Genomic DNA, 15,174 nt, shown 5'->3' on the forward strand with positions numbered 1-15,174 from the left:
CTTGCCCACGTTTGACCTGATGCCATGAGACTTCATGGGGTCCGGAGTCGATGTTGAGGACTCCCAGGGCAACTCCCTCCCAACTGTATACCACTGTGCCGCCACCTCTACTGGGTCTGACCTGCTGGTGGGACAAGACATACCCAGGGATGGTGATGGTGGAGTCTGGGACATTATCTGTAAGGTATGATTCTGTGAGGATGACTATGTCAGGCTGTTGCTTGACCAGTCTGTGAGGCATGGTGTGAGGTCATGGTTCCATTACTGTCTGTGGGAGCTTGCTGTCCTTAAATTGGCTGCTGTGATTCACAAGAACATAAGAAATAGAAGCAGGAGTGGACCACATTGCCCATCGAACCTGCTCCGCCATTCAATACGATCATGTCTGATCTTGGGCTTCAACTCCATTTTCCCAACTGCTCCCCATATCCCTTAATTCACTGAGAGATTCTAGCATCACAACGTGACTATGCTTCAAAAATAATATAAATAGCTGTAAAGTGTTGTGGGACGTGCTGAGATTATGAAAAGTACCTTACAAATGCAATTTCTTTCTACACATGGCTCTATGGTTTCTTTGCAGACACTGTAGGAGTTGTTATTGATTTGATCAGCTAGTGCCGCTTTCTGGCAGCAATTGGCTTCAGTACTGATCAGGAGTGGGAACTGTGACTGACTTTTTATTTCTCTCTCTCTTCTTCCAAATTTGTGTCACTGGAACAAATTTGAGCGTTCCCACTACTGACTGAGCACAGACATTGTAGGTGAGACCTTCAGAGCCTATGTGGCCCGGTATCATACTGTACAGCCACTGGAAAGAGTCTCAGACTAAAATGATAACACAGCTCAGTTGTTAGAACAGAAGTAACAGGTTGCTGTATTCATAGAAATGAAAGGTTCCCTGGAGGATGACATGGAACACTGCGTTAATACCTCTGGGACTGAATCCAATTTAGACAACATGGAGTGGGGATGTCCATCCCCGCCCTTTGACAGCTGAAGTCCTTGGTATGGATGGTCTCCAACTCCCAGTGGAACCCCCCTTGCATCTTCTAGTAATTGGTACTAATTGGGCAAACGCCTGTTGGCTAAACCACAGAGATTATACCAAGCTGTTGTGGTAGGGTGGAGGTGGTTTACTTCTGAGCTTTGACGCTGGGAGGCCAGGCAGAGAGGTGACTCTGACCTGCGACTTAAGGTACGATTCCCTGCCCTCTTGCCTTTGACTGTGCCAGGTATTGAGGGACTTCCCCCTCCGCACTCCCCAAGCTCTCCCCTCCCCTCCCCTTTACCTTGTTCTGGCTGTTCATCTTCATGAATTTAGGATCAGGTTTGCTGCCCAACTCTAGCTGGACGCCTGATGGCCAACAATACTGTGCAGGGGATGGGGATGGGGGGGGGACAATGTGAAGTTGAATTAGTGGAAGAGAGCATGGTGCCTGGAAATTGATGTAGAATCACTTTGAAAAATTCAGAAACACAAAATTAACACTCCAAGTGCTTTCGTTTCGACACGAGCATGGAAAAATTAAGAACAAATAAACTCATATACCTGAACGAAAAGGACCAGCAGTTTGCGAAATAAAAGAAAAATTAAACAACTTTATTTTCGACGTTTAGGTTTTTTAAAAAGAAGCAAAAGCGAAATTTGTAAAAGTACTAGAAAGAGGTATTTACATAGCGCAATGACAGCAGCATTTCGCAGACTGCGTCAATCTTTAAAATGGAAATGGGACATTAAGAGAGCCTAGAAAATTCACACGTCATTCCACCGTGGCAACACACACGAGCTAGTTTAAGGAGGAGGGAAAGGGGAGGCGGTGGGGGAGAGAAAATCATGATTAAAAAAGGAGTAGAGGCACTTGTGCATGGAGCCATAGTTAAGTCATTTTAAAAGCAAACGAGAACGAAGCCAAACTTCAGCCAATATTTTTGACGCCGGATTCGGCTTCCCGTGTTTTTTGACATAAAATCAGCCCTATACAAAATGAAGCAAAAAACAGCTGCTTGCCAAATTCATACCATCTGTTGTCCCCAAGTTGGAAATCTTGCGGACCCTTTAATTAATTAGACAAAGTAGTTACTATTGCTGGTACACTGGTAATTTGCAACTATTTAATTTTAATTTGGAGTAACGAATGCTGAACCTATAAATTTTGTTGTCTAACCGGATTAGAAATAAAGAGGGGTGTGAGGGGAAGAAAAAAAATTGCTAATGCAAAAATGGTGATTATGGGGCTATGAAATTAAAAAGTGCCTGCAACTTCCGAACTAAGTGGAAGTTTAAGAAATGTTGATTTTCTTTTAAAACAGATTATAAAATCGTTGCATTAAGATGACTAACAAGTTCATGAAGAAGTACTGCCAGTCACTGGGCAGTGAGTTACCACCCACTGACCAAAGTTGTAAATTGCTGATATGATAAATTATATATTGCTTAAAACAGGTAATAAAGATAAGATAATGCAGGCAAGAAAATAAGAGGAAAGAGAATAAAACAGAATGAAGATGACAAGGGGAGAGGGAAAGAGAAGAGAATGTAAAAGAGAAATAAGCAAGATGAAGAAGCGCGAGGAAATGAGGGAGAGGAGCAGAGAACAGAATGACGAGCAAAAATAAACCTAAAAGAGAGATAGGGACAGACAAGAGGCAGACAGATCCTCTCTGACATCAAGGTTATTGCTAACAAAATTACAGGCTCATTAATGCCACTTAGTTAACACCCTGAATGCCTGGGCAACTGCAGGGGAAGGTTCAATGACCTGCTTGCTGTCATTTTGCTGGAGTTTCACCCTAAACACAACCATGAAGGAGAAAACTGAGCTAGCCAGCAAAGTCTGCTTGAGTCACAGGTCACAGGGGAATAGAAACAATAGGCATCCAAGCCCCTACTCCTCAAATCCTCCTCTACTTTGCCTGGCCATTCTGCCACTGTGGGTTTTAAAGTTGATTCCTGCTTCTTTGTTGATATTATCACAGTAAATTTAAAACAAAATCACCCAGCGACTTTACGTCCTTTGGAAACAACTGTCACAGCAACCATCATCACACAAGCAAACCTCTTTCAGTTGATGGCACAGAGTCGTGGAACCCCACAGTCTGGCAAATTCGATACAGAGCCTGGCTCCTCCTCCATTTAAAGGGTCATTGCTGTGGATCTCTTGCAGGGGCTCAGCTCCTGGCACTGCAGGGTGCGGGACTCCTCCAGGAGTTTATTTACGCTGCCGTTAACGTTGGGAACCTCAGGGAGTTTGACAAGGTATTAGTTGCAGCGCAAACTGATGCTGTGGCTCTCAACCTTTTGCACGATGGATTTTAAATAAACTTCGATATGGGGAGAGGAAAGAAATGTTTTGGCATCACGAAATGTATAACAATGCTGCTGCCGCCATCCATCAGGCTATCGTGTGGCCTCTACTTAAAAATTAGGGGTTGAGGTGGGAAGGTGGTAGGTGGGGCGATGAGAGCAAGTACCTCTTTTTGCTTAAAATAAGCCATTCTTAAAATCAGCTAAAAATTCCCTTGCTTTTCTTTTTCTTCTGCTTTGCGATGGAAGGAACAGAATTTCTCGGAGCTGCTGAAGTACGAAGACTATGGAGTGCCTGAAATATAATAGGGAGAAGTGATTAAAATGAAAATGTGCAATTATCATTATTTTTGTGATCTTATCTCATTGTTTCCTCCCCCTCGTCCAGTGCCATCATGAGTGGGGCAATCCCTTCTCAGGCCTTGATAGGTGGCACTGCAGGCGAGTTGAACCCAGGAGGAGAATTTCCAGGGTGAGTCTTGTCCTTCACAAGCACCTTCTCGCCCCACTGCTCCAACGACAGCAGGGCCAAGATAGGGCATTCACTGCATGGAAAATGTTAGGTATGGACTATTGTTCTCCCCCCGTCCCCCGCTCGGTGGCAGCACTCCCTCAGTGCTGCAGCGGAATGTCACCCTGGATTCTATGCTCAAGTCTCTGGAGTTGGACTTGAAAATGAATCTTCATACAACACCATAAAAATCAGAGGGGATCACTGGCCATGTGGCAGGTTATAATGTGGACACTATACTGAATCACACCAAAGGAAAAATGCAGCCCAGAAGCATAACATGCTGCTGCACCAAAACACATGCACTATTGCTCTGAGACACAGATGCCCAAAGTGGTAAGTATTAAGTCAATTTTCTGCATAGGTTGAGGGCTTATAGGAGATTTTCCTTTTATGCAGAAGATTGTTAGGACATGGAATGTTCGAACGGAAACATTGGAAAAAGAAGAGGCTACAATTGTTTTTAAAAGTGAAGCAAATAAATACTTGGAAAAGGAAATTCAAATGAGTGTGAGGGGAGAGCAGAGAAGGGTGACTACATGGATGGCTTTTACAGAAAACTGCCACAACATGATGGACCAAATGCGTCGTAAAGATTCTGTGTTGTAAAACATTCTGTCAGAGGCTTGAGTGGATCAGCCAATCTTTTTCATTCCAAATCCTTTCCCTATCTCATGCCATTCAAACAGGAAAGGACAATTAGGCCCATTGTGTTTGGTTGATCTCATCCTATCCTCTTTCAATATCTGTCGATCTCTTTCTTTCCCAGAAAGTCATCTTACTGCCTATTTATCAAATCAATCGTTCCTATATACGAGAGAGTGAAATTGGCTAGATCTGTTCAGTGCCAATATTTCTCGCTAGATCTGAATTTGTTGGCTGTTGGGTTTCAATTTCCACAGTATTAGGACCATCCTCGTTCATCTTTAAATACTCCCCAAAGTATCAATGTAACTGCCCAAATCTGCACATAACATGCTTTGCCATGGTTGATCTGGCCTCAACCTTGTCCTGAAGGATAATGAACAACTTATATTTTACTTCATTCTTAGGATATGGGCATCAGTGACAAAGTCAGCGTTTGTTGCCCATTGCTAGCAGCCCTTCAGAAGGTGGCGGGGAGCCTTCTTGAACTGCCGCGTCACTGTGGTGAAGCTCTTAGTGAGGAATTTCCAGGATTTTGATCCTGTGACGGTGAAGGAACAGCGATATATGAGCCAGACAGGATGATATGCCACTCAGGCAGGGGTGGTGGAAACTCAGAGGCATTCCCATGCCCATGCTGCCTTCGCCCTTCAAGACTGTGGATGTTATAGGTTTGGGAGGTGCCACTGAAGAAGTCTGGGCGATTTGCTACACTGCAGTCAGTAAACAGTACACACTGCAGCCATGGTGCACCAGCACTGGAAAAAGTGAATGCTTAAGCTGGTAGATAGGCTGCCAAGCAAACTGTCCCCAAATTATTCACCCACCTGTTTTTTAACTTCTGAACTCTCTGCAGGAGTTGGCGTGGCCACTTCTTCTTTTGTTTCAACTGGAGGTATGTTTTGTGCTTCTTCGAGACTGGGCTGAGGATTCCTACTGTCCTCCTCTCCTGAAAATATCAAAAAGTGCTGCGATGGGAAAGGGCAAGGTCGAGAACAACGCATAACCTGCCGTTCATCCCATCAGAAAATAAACCATTGAATGAAACGCAACCCAGCTCAACCTGGTGTGTGTGTGTGTGTGTAATTGAAATAACATTGAGGAAAGATGTAAAACAGGTTGTTGATTCAAGGAAGAGAGTAGTTAAAGTAAAAATTGGTCCCTTACAGGATAAGACTGGGGAATTAATTCTGGAGTCCATTATAAAGGATTTAATAGCTGAGCACTTGGAAAACAGTGGCAGAATCTGACAGAGTCGGCATGGATTTACGAAAAGGAAATCATGCTTGACAAATCTACTGGAATTTTTCGAGGTTGTAACTAGCAGAGTTGATGCGGGGGAGCCAGTGGGTGTGGTTTATTTGGACTTTCAGAAGGCTTTCGACAAAGTCCCACATAAGAGATTAGCGTGTAAAATTAAAGCGCACAGGATTGAGATGGATAGAAAATTAGTTGGCAGACAGGAAACAAAGAGTAGGAATGAACTGGTCTTTTTCTGAATGGCAGGCAGTGACTAGTGAGGTACCGCATGGATCGGTGCTGGGACCCCAGCTATTCACAATATATATCAATGATTTTGATGAGGGAACTAAATGTAATATCTCCAAATTTGCAGATGACACAAAGCTGGGTGGGAGGGTGAGCTGTGAGGAGGATGCAGAGGTGCTTCAGTGTGATTTGGACAAGCTGAGTGAGTGGGCAAATGCATGGCAGATGCAATATAATGTGGAGAAATGTGAGGTTATCCACATTGGTAGCAAAAACAGGAAGGCAGATTATTATCTGAATGGCTATAAATTGAGAGAGGGGAATGTGCAACGAGACCTGGGTGTCCTCGTACATCAGTTGCTGAAGGTAAGCATGCAGGTGAGCAGGCGGTAAGGAAAGCAATTGGTATGTTGGCCTTCATAGCGAGAGGATTCAAGTTCAGGAACAGGGATGTCTTGCTGCAATTATACAGGGCCCTGGTGAGTCTTGCTACAGCCATACAGAGCATTGGTGAGACATCACCTGGATAACTGTAGAGTCTTGGTCACCCTACATACTTGCATTGGAAGCAGTTCAGAGAAGATTCATTAGGCTGATTCCTGGGATGAAGGGGATGTCTTATGAAGAAAGGTTGAGCAAGTTAAGCCTATACTCATTGGAATTTAGAAGGATGAGAGGTGATCTTATTGAAACATTTAAGACACTGAGGGGGTAGATGCTGAGAGAATGTTTTCTCTTGTGAGCGAATCTAGAACTAGGGAGCACAGTTTAAAAATAAGGGGTTTCCCATTTAAGACAGAGATAAGGAGGAATTTCTTCTTTTACAGGGTCATTAATTTCTGGAATTCTCTTCCATACCGAGCAGTGGAGGCTGGATATATTCAAGGCGGAGTTAGAGTTTTTCATCGACAAAGGAGTTAAGGGTTATGAGGAACGTTTGAGGACTCTGGGTCTATACTCGATGGAGTTTAGAAGGATGAGGGGGGATCTGATTAAAACTTACAGAATACTGAAAGGCCTGGATAGAATGGACGTGGGGAAGATGTTTCCATTAGTAGGAGAGACTAGGACCCGAGGGCACAGCCTCAGAGTAAAGGGAAGACCTTTCAGAACAGAGATGAGGAGAAACTTCTTTAGCCAGAGAGTGGTGAATCTATGGAATTCATTGCCACAGAAGGCTGTGGAGGCCAGATCATTGAGTGTATTTAAGACTGAGATAGATAGGTTCTTGATTGGTAAGGGGATCAAAGGTTACGGGGAGAAGGCGGGAGAATGGGGTTGAGAAACTTATCAGCCATGATTGAATGGCGGAGCAGACTCGATGGGCCAAATGGCCTACTCCTGCTCCTATTTCTTATGATCTCAACTGAAAGAGGACAGTGTGGTGAAACAGAAGTATACAATGCTCTACACATCCTGGGTTCGTATTTGCCATTCACCCGCAGTCTAGATTTCTCTATCACAGCTACACTGCTTTGGCAAAAGCAGATATAATCCACCTTATAGAGATGAGGCAGGTAGAATAATTCTCAGACTCTTGGAATCAGCGAGTTAGTCAATATCATTCAAATTCAAAAGATTGCAACCTTGCCATATATCCATTCATTTTTTAGCACACACATCAAAGCTCTTAGGTGCAAGAGTTTGACCCACTTTGGACTCTTTGGCCTCCAGGTGGTGTCACTGTGCACCCTATCAAGCAACACTCTCACACATATACCATCCACCATATAGGTCAAATCTATCTACCTCATCACTCTCTGGAGGCAATAATGTTGTGGTGTTAGCAGGGAGTCGAACCCACAGGGAGCTTGTGTTGGAAGTTTTTAAAAAATTTATTCATGGAATGTGGGCATCGCTGGCTAGGCTAGCATTTATTGCCCATCCCCAATTGCTTTTGTTCAGAGGGCATTTAAGAGTCAACCACATTGCTGTGGGTCTGGAGTAATACGTAGGCCAGACCAGGTAAGGGTGGCAGATTTCCTTCCCTAAAGGACATTAGTGAACCAGAAGGGTTTTTACAGCAACGGAATGGATTCAAATTTCATCATCTGTCATGGTGGGATTCAAACCTGGGTCCCCAGACCATTAACCTGGGTCTCTGGAATACTAGCCCAGTGACAATACCATTATACCACTGCCTTCCCATTGTAGCGTACGTGCTCTTGGCACTTTTTCAGTTTTTTTTATTCATCCACATGATGTGGGCTTCGCTGGCCAGCTCAGCATTTATTGCCTATCCTTAGTTGCCCTTGAGAAGGTGGTGGTGAGCTGCCTTCTTTAACTGCTGCAGTCCATGTGGTGTAGGTACACCAACAGTGCTGTTAGGGAGAGAGTTCCAGGATTTTGACCCAGCAACAGTGAAGGAACGGCGATATATTTCCAAGTCAGGATGGTGAGTGACTTGGAGGGGAACTTCCAGGTGGTGGTGTTCCCATCTATCTGCTGCCCTTGTCCTTCCAGATGGTAGTGGTCATGGGTTTGGAAGGTGCTGTCGAAGGAACCTTGATGAATTCCTGCAATGCATCTTGTAGATGGTACACATTACTGCCACTATGTGTCGGTGGTGGAGGGAGTGAATGTTTGCGGATGTGGTGCCAATCAAGCAGGCTGCTTTGTCCTGGACAGTGTCAAGCTTCTTGAGTGTTGTTGGAGCTGCACTCATCCAGGCAAGTGGGGAGTATTCCATCACACTCCTGACTTGTGCCTTGTAGATGGTGGACAGGCTTTGGGGAGTCAAGAGGTGAGTTACTCGTTGCATGATTCCTAGCCTCTGACCTGCTCTTGTAGCCACAGTATTTATATGGCTAGTCCAGTTCAGTTTCTGGTCAATGGCAACCCCCAGGATGTTGATAGTAGGGGATTCAGTGATGGTAATGCCATTGAATGTCAAGGGGGAATGATTGGATTCTCTCTTGTTGGAGATGGTCATTGCCTGACATTTGTGTGGCGCGAATGTTACTTGCCACTTGTCAGCCCAAGCCTGGATATTGTCCAGGTCTTGCTGGATTTGGATATGGAATGCTTCAGTATCTGAGGAGTTGCGAATGGTGCTGAACATTGCGCAATTGCAAGCGAACACCCCCACTTCTGACCTTATAATGGAAGGAAGGTCATTAATGAAGCAGCTGAAGCTGGTTGGGCCGAGGGCACTACCTTGAGGAACTCCTGCAGTGATGTCCTGGAGCTGAGGTGACTGACCTCCAACAACCACAACCATCTTCCTTTGTGCTGGGTATGACTCCAACCAGCCGAGAGATTTCCCTTCCTTCTCTCCCCGAGGGCTCCTTGATGCCACACTCGGTCAAATGCTGCCTTGTTGTCAAGGGCAGTCACTCTCACCTTACCTAGGGAGTTCAGCTCTTTTGTCCATGTTTGAACCAAGGCTGTAATGAGGTCACTGTTACTGTAAATAAGTCAGAAAGTGCTATGTGGCAGGTGGCTGAATTTCCATTGCATTCTGCTGGGGGGTGCGAGGCTCTTCGCTAACAGAAAATTCACTTGACCTCTAGACGGTTCATGACAAGAAATCATACCTATCTTCTGAAAAGCATCAAAACAGTCTCAAATCTCACACATATACCATCCACCATGTAGGTCAAATCTATCCACCTCCGCACTTTTAAATTCCACATATACTGTTTGGTTTTCTCTTATACACATCTGGGAATCCAATGAGACAAAGTCTGCTTACAGTAAAAAGGCTGTAAATCATTATGCAATATACAATGCGGTGTACTAAAGTGAGCTGATATCATATCATTATCTCACTTTACAAGGTAAGCAGGTGTCGATGAGACTCTGATCACAATTCACAAACACTAACTAAAGTTTCCTTTCCTCTTACTCAAAAGGGAGTTGAGCATGGGGCCACCTTGACACCCAACTCTACCTCTCCATCACTGGTGTCTGATAGTCCAATGTCTAATCTTGAATGAGCAGTAACTTGCCACAGATCAATGTTGGTAAAACTGAAAACCATCATTTTTCTGTTGTTACAAAGTATTCACTGGACAGGGACAAGTCATTCGGCCCAACAGCTCCATGCTGGTGTTTATTTTATGCTCCACACGAGCCTCCTCTTATCCTACTTCATCTAACGCCATCAACATTCTATCCTTCTATTCCTTTGTCCCTCATGCACTTAAATGCTCCCATTAAATGTGTCTGTGCTATTCACCTCAGCTACTCTCCATGGTAGCGAATTCCACATTCTCACTGCTCTGTGGGTAAAGAAGTTTTTCCTGAATTCCCTATTGGATTTCTTAATGACTACCTCACATTTATGGTCCCTAGTTCTGGTCTCCTTCGCATCTTTTTTACATCTACCCTATCAAACCATTTCATAATCTTGAAGGCCTCATATGAGCCTCCCAGCCTTCTCTTTTCTAGCCTTGTCACAGTCTTGTCAATCCCTCCTGATAAATATAATCTCCCGGTTCTGTTATTAGCCGTGTAAATCTTTTTCTGCACTTCTATTAGCAGCTCCTACGTTTTTCTGATGCTATTAACAGAGTGTTTGATCTGGTTGAGCCTGGGGATCTGCAGTCTTGTCACTCGCTCTCTATGACTGTGAGATGGGTTTCTTACACTGAATCTGCCCCACTGCTAGGACCAGCCCCTTTCCCCTTCTGAACAATATCTCGTATAGACCTAATTCGCCCACTTTGTTATTGAACTTCCTGATTCCTGGTCTCATCGCCTCAGGAACTGATTTCTCAGGTACCTTTCTCTCTTACTGTCCATGCGGCAATTTTCTTAATGGGCTCTGATTCACAATTCTCTACGACTGTCTTCCTTTATTCTCTTCTCCTTCTATTTCCTATATCTAGCATTATGTTTGAAACTGACTTCAATAGAAAGAATGGCATCAAACATACTTCCATAATTTGAGTGAACAAATGAATGAAGGGGAGGTAAAGAGCAAAAAAGGGAGGAAGGACAATAAGGAAAGCAAGTCAAAGGGAGAGAGGGATGGAAGGAAGGAAGGAGGGGCAAAAGGGAGGGAAAGGAAGTAAAGAACTGAAGAAAGGAAGAAAATTAACTTGCACTTATCCTGTGGCTTTCAAAGCTTGATGTTCCAAATCTTTCCAACCAATCAACCACTTGTTAAGTGTAGCTACTGTTAGTACGTAGGGAAAAGTTGCAGCCAATTTGTACACAAGGTCCCAAAAACAGCAATGAGATGAATGACCAGCTAATCAGTTTTACAATATTAATTGAGCGATAAATAATGGCCAGGAAACTGGGGTAACTCCATACTCTGCTTCAGATAGTATCTTGGGATCTTTTAACTTCATAGTTCAATATCTTCAATTGCTTCAACAATGACCTGTGTGTCATACACCACTCCCCTGATCATGAGCAGCACATACCAGTCCAAAGTTGGACATGGCTTGGGCTGACCAGTGGCAGGTAACAGGGGCGTCACATAGTGACCATCTCCAAAACAGAAAGGCCCAGCTATCTCCCCTGGACTATTTTTGCTAATAGTATCCGGTGTGGAACCTAATGAAACATCTTCTGGAACCCATATTGATGCCCCCTCATCCATGAGCGCAGGCTTGGTGGGCAGAATAACCGCTCCCTGTGCTGTGCTATTCTATGATTTTATCCTAGTGGCTCCATCAAAAAATGTAAATAGTTTAGTCAGACATAATCTACTCTTCACAAAGCCATACTAATATACCTTCACCAGGTTATGTGTTCAAATCTTGTTGTGTGCTAAGAGTGCCAACACTCCAAGTTGATACTCAAGCAAGAGAACCAACAGGCCTCTGGAGGCACAGAACATCACCTTGTAGGGTTTGGTTTGCTTCAGCTAGCAAACAGAAATGGCCGCAGGAGTTTTTGACATTGCTGTGAAGATATTTTGGCAACATTGTAATTATAAACAACTGCAATCTGACCACTGTTGTTTCACAGTTGTCACTAGGATGAAATGGGATAAATCAGGAGAAGCAGCAGCTAATAAAGATTGCAGAAATGCTTCAAGGAGAAGTTGTACATCATGATGCCATGTAAGGTGAAGGTTTAGACAAAATGTCTTTTTAGAGGTTGCCCAAAGCTCACAGTTCTGGTGTAATTAGTCCCTCCGTGGCCTCAGTCTTCCCTATGTCTATAACCTGCTCCAGCCCCACAGCCCTCTTCCTCCAATTCTCACCTCTCGTCCTTCCACTACTTTCTTCACTTCCCTTCCTACGTTACTGGTCATGCCTTCAGCTGCCTGGGCCCCAAGCTCTGGAATTCCTTCCCAAAACTCTCTGTCTCTCCCTCACTATCTTTCTCTAATCACTTAAAATGCTCCTCAAAAGCTACCTCTCTGACCAAGTTTTGGTCATCTGTCTTGATAGCTCCTTTTGCAGTTTGGTGGCAATTTTTGTCTGGTTACATTCCTGTGAAGCACTTTGTGATTCTTTGTGATATTCGAGGTGCTATATAAACGCAAGTTGGCGTACACAAACACTGATATCAGAGATAACTGAGAGTTATAAGTAAAAGTATAAATGTTGTTCTTTACAACGATTAGTATTGGAAATTTAGTATAATACACCATTATTTTAACAGCCTGGCCACGCCAGTTCCATTTAACCAATATATAAGAACAAATGATCAGTACGATTAGTAGCTGGTTTTCAATCATATGAGACATTCGTTGCAGGCACCTACCCGAGTCATGTCCTCTTTTCCGCCTTGTCTTGGCTGCTGTTACCATTGTGTAGAGACGCTGGAGCTCAGTGTTAAATAGTCTTCCATCTTGCACACTAATAGCCTCGGACAGACTCTGCAACGAAACAGATCCCAAGGTGGCACGTTAAGAGCGCAATGTCTTTCCAGCTGCTTCGCCATGAATTGTAACTTTTGGTTGGTGACTCGCAGGTTTCCCTTGTGGTCGTGCTGCGTAGGTGGTTCCAAGCGGAGACCAGCCTCCTTCCTACAATGCACTGAGGTGTTAATCGTAGGGTAACGATAGTAATCAAACTCATAACATGACAGTGGGAATTGGAACATTAGGAGAACTTTGGGTTTCTCGCCTTCAGGATGACACGAGTGCACAGGAGAGGTTTTAGAGAGTCACACAGGATTTTACAGTGCAACAAGCTGCCACAACCCAACTTTTTTTTTTAACTTCATTTATAGGATGTAAGCGTCGCTGGCAAGCCCAACATTTACTCCCCATCCCTTGAGGTGGTGGTGGTGAGCTGCCTTCTAGAATACAACCGAGTGGCTTGCTAGGCCATTTCAGAAATGAGTTAAGAGTCAACCACATTGCTGCGGGTCTGAAGTCACATGCTGGCCAGGTCAGGTAAGGACGGCAGATTTCCTTCCCTCAAGGGCATCAGTGAACCAGACAGGTTTTTTTTATAACAATCTAGTAGTTACACAGTAATCATTACCGATTTAAGGTTTTCATTTCAGATTTTAAAAAATATATATTTTGTTAACAGAATTTCAATTGCCCAGCTGCCATTGTGGGATTTGAACTCACATCTCCACATTACTAGTCCAGTTATATAAATACTGCCCCAAAAGGAGAAACCGGTTTGGACCAGTAATCTTATTTCCCAGTTTTTACTGTTTTTTCATTCTGGATTGCTACCGTTCCCTATCCAATTTGCAATTTGATATTGGAGAGCCATTGTGCTGTCTGTTAGGTCCAGCAAAGTGACAGAGAGGTGAGCTGAGTGTCATCAGCGTACACGAGGGAACTAATATTACGCTGACAGATGCTGTAACCGAGGGACAGCATATATTCAAGGAATGTAGACAATGAGGAACAATAGCAATGGTATTGAGGAATAGACGAAGAGGCAGGGAAGGCTGAGATGAACTATATGATGTGACATGACCAGAAAAAAAAAGCATTGTTGCTCCAGGGTCAATTCCAAAAACGTCACAACACCTAACGCCTTATCAGTCATGGTGCAGTGGGTAGCACTCTCCCCTCCGAGGCAGCCCCACTCCAGAGACTTGAACACGAAAATCTAGACTGACGCTGTAACAGAAGGAGTTCTGCACTGTTGGAGGTGCCGTCTTTCAGAAAATATGTTAAATTGAGGCCCCATCTACCCTCTCAGGTGGATGCAAAAGATCCAGTGGCAATATTCTGAGGAGAGCAGGGGTGTTCTCTCCAGTGCCCTAGCGAATATTTAACCCTCAACCAACATCATTAAAAAAGACCTGGTCACTATCACATTACTGTTGGTAGGAGTTCGCTGTGTGCAAAATTGATTGTCATGTTTTACTACATCACAACATACACTACACTTCAAAAAAATAATTCATTGCCTGTAATGGGCCTTGGGACATCTTGAGGTCATGAAATGCAACCCTTTGATTTTTTATTTTCATCAGCAAGCTATCCAGCTCTTGCTTGAACGTGTTGAGAGTATACACCTCTAGCATGTCCTTGCACAGTCTGTTCCACAACATTCACCAGCCGCTATGTGCAATAGTTTAATCTAGGAAACCAAAATGCTGTGGATGCTGAAAATCTGAAATAAAATAATGCTGGAAACATTGTTTTTATTTTGGATTTCCAGTGTGTCGTTTTTGTTCTGTCATTTAATTCACAGCCACTTCCCTTAAAACAGTGCTGATCTTTCCAATGTGATTTCCGTTTTATCTCTTTTACATTGTTAATTCACTAACTTCTTCCAGTTCTGTTGAAAGGTCAACGATCTGAAAGGTTAACTCTGCTTCTCCCTCCACTGCCTGACCTGCTGAGCACTTCCAGCAGCTTCTGTTTTTATTAGAGTTAAGTCTATAAAATGTCCATCGAGCTTCCCTTTTCTGAGCAAGGGTCTGTGACCATGAAATGGATAAGTTGAGAGAGAGAGAGAAAGAAAGAGGGAGAAAGAGAAAAGTTGGAATGGGGAAGATCAGGAGCAGGAACAGAATGCATCAATCAAATTATGAGATAGCTTGCGCGACTGAGGTCTCCACTACCTGTTCAGGTGGGCGTAACAAAATCCCATGGCACGATTTGAAGATAAGCAGGGAAGTTAACACTGGAGTGCCGATCAACATTTAACTCTCAACCAACATCATTAAGACAGGTTATCTGGTCATTTGCTTCAAACATTGCTTGCGAGAGCTAGCTGTGCATAATTTGGCTGCCTCGTTTCCCTAAAGCGCTCCATAAATAATTAAAGGGCTGTCAAGGTGCTTTGGGATGCCCTGTGGTCGGATCAGGTGCTGTATCAAGGCAAGTTGGCTCATT

General features: G+C 43.9%; 2 protein-coding genes across 4 annotated transcripts in view; one reads left to right on the forward strand and one right to left on the reverse strand.

Annotated features, from left to right (window-relative positions):
• Positions 1–1,582: 1,582 nt before the first annotated feature.
• nhej1 (nonhomologous end-joining factor 1) overlaps positions 1,583–15,174 on the reverse strand; it is a 249,883-nt gene continuing 236,291 nt past the window's right edge. For 2 of the 3 annotated variants that reach the window (XM_078552707.1, XM_078552708.1), the window contains 3 exons: positions 12,621–12,735; positions 5,291–5,412; positions 1,583–3,602 (listed from right to left, as the gene is read on the reverse strand). In XM_078552707.1, coding sequence (XP_078408833.1) covers positions 3,507–3,602; positions 5,291–5,412; positions 12,621–12,735 — 333 coding nt within the window. In that variant the 3' untranslated portion in view covers positions 1,583–3,506. The remainder of the gene's footprint in view (positions 3,603–5,290; positions 5,413–12,620; positions 12,736–15,174) is intronic. The other variant, XM_078552709.1, reaches the window with a different exon arrangement.
• Positions 8,466–15,174, forward strand: part of LOC144686882 (tubulin alpha-1D chain) — a 917,839-nt gene continuing 911,130 nt past the window's right edge. Inside the window, exon 1 of the mRNA XM_078552695.1 lies at positions 8,466–8,488. Coding sequence (XP_078408821.1) covers positions 8,486–8,488 — 3 coding nt within the window. The 5' untranslated portion in view covers positions 8,466–8,485. The remainder of the gene's footprint in view (positions 8,489–15,174) is intronic.

Source organism: Cetorhinus maximus, chromosome 11 (assembly GCF_964194155.1).
Source record: "Cetorhinus maximus chromosome 11, sCetMax3.hap1.1, whole genome shotgun sequence".
In the NCBI taxonomy this organism is placed as follows: Eukaryota; Metazoa; Chordata; class Chondrichthyes; order Lamniformes; family Cetorhinidae; genus Cetorhinus; species Cetorhinus maximus.